Genomic DNA, 10,223 nt, shown 5'->3' on the forward strand with positions numbered 1-10,223 from the left:
CTTATTTTTACTGGCTGTTCTCTTGTCTCTTTAATCATGTTTAAACTTTCTTAGTTAATCTAGTAGTATTTGCTGTTGTATCAAAAGAAATACTTCGCATTAAGTAATAAATGGAAAGCAAGATAAATTTAAATATTTTTCTTTTCTTGCTGATCCGAAAAACAATCCGATCCGTGGGTCAAAAACCATAATATGATCCGAACCGTGAGATTTGTGATCCGTTGAACCACTAATATATATATTTATATATATATATTACACACACATATATATATATATAAATAAAAATTACATATAAATAAAAAATTGTATAGAATATTTTAATATCATTTTTAAAATATATTTTTATCCATATTTCACTTTTTGTATTAAAAAAATCACTATGATCCAAAATGTAGTGGTAATAATGAATGGGAAATTCTTTTTTTTTTTTCAATTCAATGCAAATTGGCTGAAAGGTAAAATTAGTGTTTTATTTTACTTATGCACTAATCATCAAACAGAGTTTTTATTGAGAGAAATATGCCAAATTTAACAGCAATTTCCATTAACTTCACAGAGTGACAGCACAGTGGGTGGAAGATTCTCAGCATTTGGCAGTTGCCTGGAAGCAATGACTGCATTTGTTGGTTGTCTAGACTCTAAAGGATGGAAGGACACCAAAAAATAACCATGGTTAGACCTGCTGGATAAAACAGTCACAGGGGGCTTTGCGTTTTGGCTGAACTGTTAACTGACTGAGCTAGACCTCGTAGCGGGAGGTAAAGCATTCAATAAACACAAAGACAACATATCAATAAGGCCTTAAGAAGCACCTGCTGTACACTGTCAATAATCTTCATATCTCATATGTTCCTCCAGACATTACACTGTAGAAAGACAGACCTCAGTGTAATGGACAATAAATAATCTATAATTGTTTGCTCTCATATTATGAAGTGGTTAAAAATGTTCAATCGGTTAAAGCATTATTGGCTACAGGGATTGAAATTGACATTAAAATGGGTTGAAATCACTATCATTAAGTTTCTGCCTTTTCAATTTTAGTGGGTTGAAATTTTTTCAGTGTGGACATAAAAACCCCGGAGCTCTTCTCACACCTAAAGATTAGATTTTAATGGTTGGGTCACTTTCAAGGAAAGATTTGTGAATTCTGCTGAGAAAATGTTTTCAAGGAATCCTCCTTCCAGGATTCTCTGTCTGTGACCAATGAATTGCGATAATCCATAAACTGACAAACTGATATGTGATGGTGGAACAGATATATTTAGATAAAGACCTCTGTCATCCATCAGTATGCTTGAAGTCATGCTTTAAGTTCTTTTCTCAGGCATATCAAACACATATGATAGTGCCTGAGATACTGAGAGTAAATGCAGGACCCCTCATCCTAAGATTTCATGCGGCTGCCACTTTCCACAAATAGAGTACAAAATAAGACCTAAAACACTTAAAAGTGTCTTTTATACAGTAAAAAAAAAAAATCCTGATTGGTGGGTTTTTGTTATTAAAAAAATATTATAATAATAAACAAATATCAAAATCAAAGACAAAGATATTTTAAAATAAAATAAAAAAAATAGTGTTGTAAATTTACCTTAAATGAAGCTGCCAATAATCAGCCAGCTAGTTCGGTACCAAATGTTGGTTTATAGTTAGATGAATGTTGATTTCCCAAATAATTATACTGGTAACAGGGTTGATGAATTGATGAATGAACAAGCCTGACAAATGCAGTCAACACTTAAATTTATGTAAAATTCTATACAATTATTATTAAATTTTTATTATTATTTAATTTTTTTACTTGTCTCCCTGTCTTGCTGCAGAAAGAGCGCAAATTATTTTACTGTTTGGACGTCACAATTTTAATGACACTTTTCCTTCTTTATTTTATTTTTTTTTGTAATGTGTGGAAAATCATGCATTAACAAATTTGCACAAAATAGTTAAATAATTAAAAATAATTATTACAATCAATTGATTGCCAGTTCTACAAACTATGCCAAATTATGACCTCAGTAAGGATACTGTCATTTTATGAGTTTTCATACCAGGTTAATTTTGCATAATACTTAATTTTACATAACTTATAGCTCTCAAAAAACAAACAAACATGGGATTTGGGATCATACTTCAGATAAAATGCATTGTATAACAAGTGGATAGTTACTTTGTTGACATTTTCCTGAGAAAGCTATCAGGTTCGCACTTTAATCATTACTATCTATTAGGGCTGTGCGATATTGAAGAAAAATGCGATATGCGATAACTCATTAAATAATGCGATATGCGATACGATAATGCTTAAAGTGCCACATGCTCAGATGGATTAGTTTTACTCAGCTGTTGCTGAGTCAGTTCTGTGAACTTCTATAACTATCTTGTGTCATATATATATGGTTATTTGTATGTACTCTATGAATTCAATATGCACTGATCCTTATTTAAGCTACAAAAGTTTAGGTAAGAGCAGTGAGTGATTTTCTCTTTGTCTTTTGTTCATGGCCCCAAATATTGCAAGCCGTAGCGATATGCATATTGCAATATGTACATTTGCGATATTTCGATAATTTCAATATATTGCACAGCCCTACTATCTATCACAATGAATAATTGATGCTTGACCCAAAACAATATTATGCTTGTGCTAAGGGTGAGAGCCAACCATTATGTTGGCACAGGAAAGTTATTTTTTTTTTCTTTGAAATACTACATCAAACCAAATCTGGCCCAGCCACACAATGAATGGAAAATAAAATCAGAAGCACACTCTCATCAAACACCTACCATAAAGGGAGCATGTACCAGCCAGGAGAGCTGCTGCTATGGAAACCAAGATGACTTAAGTGACATAGAATCATTTTGTGAGGAGGTGAAGGCAAGATGAAGATCTACTCCCTATAACATATGCTACACAGACTGCATTAATCACTACACAGACATATTATGAAATATTGGGCAATATTTACAATTTTCATTTTGGGTGAGCCCTTTAAATGTAGGTTTAATATTTCACCTCCCGCAAATACAAATGCAAACTACTATATTTCCTTTGGCATGTCATGCATTATTTCTGCACAAATTAAAACCTTTACATTTCATTTAAAAAATCTCAGAATGAAGCAGAAGAAACCAAACTTCTTTATCTCTCTCGCACAAACACGCATGGACCATTGACGTGGCTTTGTCTAACAAGCCAGAAGCATGATAAGCATCAGTTTGACAGGACTCTGTCGTGTTTGAGAGACAGACAGCGCACCCTCGTCCTCACTGGATGTTACTCACATCAGGACAGAGTGGCTACTGGACGAAGGCAATACTCTGAGTTAAAAGCATTTCTCTTCCATGGTTGCTACTGTATATTCATGCCTGTTTTGTGACAAAATCATACAGCAAGAAAAATGGCAAGAATATTGTAAAAATTATAAAAAAGATACTTGAGGCACCATTTAGGGTTCTAATCTCCTTAGTATTTGTGGTTATTCGATATGTAGGGCTGGGAGTCGATTCCAAAAAGAATTGATTCTTTGATTCAGAGGCATTGGGTGAACTCCCAGGTAAATTGTCCATTACTCTAACTAATAACTGAAGAGCCATGACAGCGAGTACTGAGGATTTTGATTCAACCCAATGAGTATATATAAAAAATATTTAGTGTGCGTAAATTGTAACTTAGTCTTTATGTTGTAACTTTCACACAGCTGGTGCAACCGGCTCCAGATCTTTGCCTAGACTCAGACTTAAATGAGCTGGATTTCAAGCATACGTATATCCTGAGAGTCAATACAGTGAGATTCTGGCTATGTGATTGTGTCTAGTGTACTTGTGTCTAGTGTCTGAGTATTGAACATGGACACATGCGGCAGTACAGTTCCATTTTGTTATGGGCTCTGTGTTCAAAAACTGCCATTATTTAAAGGGGTCATATGATGCTGCTAAAAAGAACAGTATTTTGTGTATTTCCTTGAGGACCTCCAAAGGGTTTAATCAGGGTGTCGATCTGAGGAACCCAAAATGGTGCCTTGTCATTAGTATGTGTATGTAAATGAAAAGCAGCAATACTTACTTTGTGTTATGAGTGTCAATTGCATGGAAAAGCTCCTTTAATTCATCTCCTGCCAGAACACCATCTGAGAAGTAAGCCTTGAACTCGTCAAAGGACAGCTTCCCATCATCTTTTTGAGAGGAAAATACAGTTAAAAAGTTGCCTTGAAAAAATATCCAACTCATTTCAGGTTTAATAAAGACAGTGCTGAATCTATAAATGAGAAAGAAAGCAAAGCTCATCATCTTTCAGATGATGCCAATTTATGCACGTCAGATCTCAGATGCTTGGGAAAACATGAACACACAGACGTCGCAAGCCAATGTTTGCGACAGGGCTGAGGGCTCGTGTTAGTTGGTGCAGAAGCCCAGAGGTTTTCAAACAAACAGTGACAGGTGAGTCATGCCAGCCTATACTCAAAATAGAATAACTGTACTGCTGCACATGCCGTGTGCTATATACCTACTAATATACAAATAATATACTAATATAGCCTCAGAATGAACATAATATGAGGAAGAGGGAAAGAGGTCTGCAGAAATCCTTGTGCCTGACATACACCGAAAAACCTGCAATTATTACAATAAAGAGATATTTCTACCTAATTTAACTCCTAAATATTAGTTTTGTTGGTATAAATTAATGTATTTAAGTTGATTCAGTGATGTTAAATAATATTGCTTGCTTAGATGGTGTTTAAATGACACTATCATCTTTTGTAGGGCTGCTTTATAGTTTATAGTTGAATCAAATTTTGATTTTGCAAAAAAACTGTTTTTTTAACCGAACTTAAAAAACATTGGACTGATTTGAGCTAAATGACGACATTGCCTTCTGTAGATCAGCTTAAAGCAGACCTGAATTTGTTTCATAATTGATTAACTTGAACAGAACTGAACCAACGCTGAACTGACTGGAGCTGAACTTTTTTAGAGAGCTGCTTTACAGCTTAAATTGAAAATTTGCAGAAAAAGAAATTTGCATCATTGTTTATCTTATTTTCATGTTTATTACTGTGAAGCTGCTTTGAAACAATCTGTATCATATAAAGCACTATATACATAAAGATGACTTGTCCTGACTGTGCTTTGAAATTGCATTGATTGACAAGATAGTATTCAGTATTACAGAGACAGAACTTAATATAAATGCTTCAAAATATTGTGTTTACATACTTTATATATGTATGTACTATAAGTGTAAAATTTTCAATTATATTTTGAAATTATATGTGTACATATATTTCAGTTTTAGTTGCTTTAAGTTAAAGCAACATTATTTTATAATGCACTGCATGCTAAAGCAAAATAACTGAGTTTTAATTCACAATACCTGAACTGGACTTCACATAAGAAACCCAATCAATGCTATTTTTAAAATTCTATGGTTGCTTAAACTGAACTATAAGAGGGGGAGCACAGTAACATTTGTTTGCATCGCTCTACTAAAATATTGACTAACATTAGGAAACGTATGGACAGTGTTGTGTTTCCATGACAACAGAGTAACAGCATAAACTGGGAATGGACAACCATTCAGACATATGGATGCACAGTTAGAGTAATGTGTACTAGTCTAAAAAAAACTACTTATTATGCAGGTGAACATCAAGTGCATGTTAAAAGACACACAGGCAATGTCTTACCATTTTTATCAGCTCTTCTCAATATCTGAAAGCAAAAAGTACAATATCAGTTAATAACTAGGGGCCATGGAAAATTCATGCTGCGTTGATCGTGTAAAGGGACTCTAGCACTGTAAATTATTTAGGTCGAGGCCTAAAAAGAACAGAGATGAAAGAAAAAATGATGATGGCTATGTTGACTTTGAACACCCAGGCGTGCTGTAGTGGTCTGTTAAATAAAGTCCCAATTCACAGCAAGAATATTCACACTCTAAATATGATCCTCTGCAAGGCATGCCAAAACTATGCTGAATATAGCTTCCTCCTTAGATGAGTGAAAAACTATGCCACCAATCTGTCACGGACTGTGCTTCTTTATTCCTGTATTGATAATTAACAATACACACCTCATGTCTCAGGGGAAGGTCTTTAGACAGCATACTGCAATTTAATTAGCAAAAACTGCACTTAAAGGGTGTGTTTTTGTTGGAAAAGAACATCCGCAGCCTATTTAATAACTAAATGTTAATGTGCATAAACTATGCACAATGACTACTTAATAATATGCTAATTAACATTATGCATAATGACTGCAAATAGCCTAAATGATGATAGCTTAACATTAATTTCTATAAAGAATGCCAGTCTCACATCACTAAAACACTTCAAGATCAAGACCTGAGATCAGTTTATACCAACTAAATTTAGTTAAATTAAATTAAATTGCACTTATATATATAATATCACCGTATCTTTAATATACATCAAGGTACACGACTTTTGTTAATTTGCTTAATATTTATTATTAACATTCGTGCACCTTGATCTATATTAAAGATACGGTGATATTCTCTCAATCTTCAAGTAGACAGACACTCAACACAAAATCCTACGCAGCACTGTGGATTCATCAACAGGTTATTTTAAGACTCCATTTTCTCTTTATCGTTCAGCACAAATAATTCGTTTTTACAATCAGACAAGATCAAAAAAAAATGAAAATGCTTTAATATACTCACATCCAAAAATATTGACATTCCTTTCTTCAACTCGATGGGAGTGCTGGTTTCATCTGAGAGTGACTGCACCTCTTCAGAGCAATCCATAGTGATTCCTTGTGATAAATAATGATCTAACTGCAACACTTTTCTTTTAGGTATAGTATAGTAACCCTTAATTCATCCACACCAGTGCGCGTGCAGAGAGCTCGAGCTGTAATGCGCATGAAAGGAATCTCGTGCTGCTGTAATCCAGTGAAGAGCCACAGGTCTCCTGATACTGATACATTCGCATTGTGCTGTGCTATCACGCTAGTCATTATTCCCTATCGGTCTCAGCGGGGATACACAATTTTGCTGTTTTGTGATGTGTTTCTTGATGTTTGTTTTGATGCAAATGAAAGAATAATGGAAAACGTGCAAAAATCGGTAGCTTAGTTACGTTTTGATCGTGTGCACGCGTTATTAAATAGTGTTACAGGAGAATCAAATTTAAAGGCATAGTTCATCACAAAAAATGAAACTTTTGTCATCTTGTCACCACATATCACCCTCGTCTCGTTCCAAATATAACTTGCTTTTTTTCCTTTGCAAAAGAAGAAATTCTGAAAAATGTCCTATAGTGTATTTTTCCATTAAATGAAAATGAATAGTGTAGAAAGATGTCCGCAAAAAAATGTAAAACTATAATAAACGTTATTACTCACTTATATTTCCCCCTCCAACATTAGGATAAGCACATAATGACATTATTTTTTTATCCGTAAACTATTCCTTTAAGTGATCGTAGCAAATACATTCTTTAAGGATTATGTTCACACAGTGCATTTTTTTTTCTCAGAAAAAAAAGTGATTAACTTCTAACCATTTGATATGTTCTTTGTACCTTCTTATTTATTAAAAAAAAAAGTAAATACGATTACTGCGAAATGATAAAAGTAACTAAGAACAATTCAACCTACAGGTGCATCTCAATAAATTAGAATGTCGTGGAAAAGTTCATTTATTTCAGTAATTCAACTCCGGAAGGCAATTCAAGCACATACACAAAAAAAATCATTCAGTGATTTAAAGGTGAAACAGCAGCGACATCTTGTGGTAAATCATGCCAAGAACAGAAGCATCATGTTAAAAAGACATTTACATTTGAAGCATCTATATAACAAAACTTGTCCCAAACTTTTACCTGGCACCATTTCAATTTTCAAATGAATCGGATTAATCACTGTTTATTAAAAAAAATACAGTAAAACTGAAACATTAAGTTGCATTAGTTTGGTAGCAATTACTAGTCTCGAGTTGAAGCTCATTAATAGGGCAGCTGCTAAATCACACAAAAACACACCCACAAAAACTAACTAAGCAACTCAATGACCCGGCCACATTAAAAGACTGTCTGTGGTTTATGACTAAGCTGCCATTCAGAAACCCCTTGACCAAGGCCAGTGCACAAAGACTCGTAATCTGTTGTAAAGAGAACAAAACCATTACCCCTGAGCAGAATGCGTATGAATGTACTGTGGCCAGATGAGTCAGGTTTCTACATTCATACATGTTTACTTATCAACAAAGCCAACTGTTGCCTACAACCCTCAATGTCTATAATCACAGACGATCCGTAATGACATGGCAGGCAGGTCTAATTAGTGCTCAGTGTGGTAATATGTATCTAAATAAATGACGTAAACCCTCTCAAGTCAATCCCATATTCCAATCTGATAATATCATATCAAATATCAAATAAAAATGTGCCCATTGGCCTCTGTCCATCATCATGGTCCCCTAACCGTCCCCATATCTACTGATTGGCTTCATCACTCTGTCTCCTCTCCACCAATAAGCTGGTGTGTGGTGGGCGTCCTGGCGCAATATGGCTGCCGTCGCATCATCCTGGTGGATGCTGCACACTGGTGGTGGATGAGGAGATTCCCCCTTCCATGTAAAGCGCTTTGAGTACCCAGAAAAGCGCTATATAAGTGTAACGAATTATTATTATTATTATTATTATTAGCAATATTCCCATAAATACTGATAAAATCATTCAAAAGTGGTTTCATGAACACCAGGGTAAAGTCCAATGCCTCCATAACATTCCACTCACTAGTTTTATTGATCTGTTCATTCTAGTGTGAAGCGTGCAAAATAGACACCACCACCTGAGAGAACCAGCGCTTATCTTCTCATGATTATATGTTATTCATCTGAGGTTGTGGCATATATACAAACTACTACACAGTTAAGGGCTTGTGTGGCAGCATTCGAAGAAGGACAAGATCTATTCTAAATGTGAAGGGTGTCAAATATCAAAATTATGAACGCTGATGATAACACTGGAGATCTCTGACTAGCTATTACTACATTTCACTATATTTCAAATAAAATCCCTGTGTTTGCTGAAGCGTTTTTTTTTTACTCTTGCTATTGAACAAACTGTATTTGCATAGGCTAAATGCCTCTTTGAAAAACAATGCAAGGACTTTAAAAACAGAAAACGGTAAGGGGAGAAGAGAGATTTGTCAACCAGTCAAAGTGCTTCAGTGGATTTACAAAAACTCGATTTGTATTTGCTATAGGAAAAGCAGCGATTGCTAGGCAGCATTAACGTTTTTAGATTGGCTTTAATTATATACAAAATAAATGCTACTGTACATCAGAGCAGCTTTGTGTTGTCAAGTCATGATTCTCAAATCTGTCTTTTCATTGGCTGTGCACGAGAATCAACGCACATGGCTTTTAAAGGAAGTTGTATTTGCTATAGGAAAAGCAGCGATTGCTAGGCAGCATTAACGTTTTTAGATTGGCTTTAATTCTACAAAATAAATGCTACTGTACATCAGAGCAGCTTTGTGTTGTCAAGTCATGATTCTCAAATCTGTCTTTTCATTGGCTGTGCACGAGAATCAACGCACATGGCTTTTAAAGGCCGAATATTCTATCAATGTAACTCAGAGAGATTTATTCTTGAAATTTAATTTTACATTTATAGACATTTATAGAATATAAATGTAAATATATCTAAGATCTAATGCTACATTTATCTCCATAAGGAGGTATTAGGAAGAATTAAAAATTCACAAGAAAACAAAAAAGGTACATAATACTTTGTTCAAGAGTGTCTAATATTATCCAGTCTATGTTGTCACTCAATAACACCAAAAAGTATTGTTTTTACTAAATGATTTAATGAAATTGATTTAAAAATTTGATCAGTGAAATATTCCCATTAGTAAATGTGCTATTTAGCCTATATTATCTATCTATCTATCTATCTTACATGTTCAATTTGGACTCAAATAATTTAGACCAAACGTCATGGAACCCAATTTCCAAAGTATACCAAAGCATTTATTTATTTGTCCCGGGCTCTAAGAACAATAACACTGTACAGAACAATGGACCTTTTTCACATTTCTCAGCAGCAGAAGTCGTCATAGTTGGGTAAACTTCTATAGCAGTGAATGGGAGACTACCACAAATATATATTTTTTGCATTCCCATTTGCCAAATAGCAAAAGAAAAACTCCATGATAGTGTTTTCATTGTTTAAAAAAAA

The 10,223-nt window shown here is 34.4% G+C and overlaps 1 protein-coding gene across 1 annotated transcript in view; it reads right to left on the minus strand.

Annotated features, from left to right (window-relative positions):
* Window positions 1–7,010, minus strand: part of LOC107696197 (N-terminal EF-hand calcium-binding protein 1-like) — a 38,566-nt gene extending 31,556 nt beyond the window's left edge. The window contains exons 1-3 of the mRNA XM_016496434.1: window positions 6,692–7,010; window positions 5,694–5,718; window positions 4,070–4,178 (exon numbers count right to left, since the gene is read on the minus strand). Of these exons, the coding sequence (XP_016351920.1) occupies window positions 4,070–4,178; window positions 5,694–5,718; window positions 6,692–6,778 (221 nt within the window). The 5' untranslated portion in view covers window positions 6,779–7,010. The remainder of the gene's footprint in view (window positions 1–4,069; window positions 4,179–5,693; window positions 5,719–6,691) is intronic.
* Window positions 7,011–10,223: the final 3,213 nt, after the last annotated feature.

The sequence above is a fragment of the Sinocyclocheilus anshuiensis genome, unplaced genomic scaffold (genome assembly GCF_001515605.1).
Source record: "Sinocyclocheilus anshuiensis isolate Anshui unplaced genomic scaffold, SAMN03320099.WGS_v1.1 scaffold734, whole genome shotgun sequence".
Taxonomy (NCBI): domain Eukaryota; kingdom Metazoa; phylum Chordata; class Actinopteri; order Cypriniformes; family Cyprinidae; genus Sinocyclocheilus; species Sinocyclocheilus anshuiensis.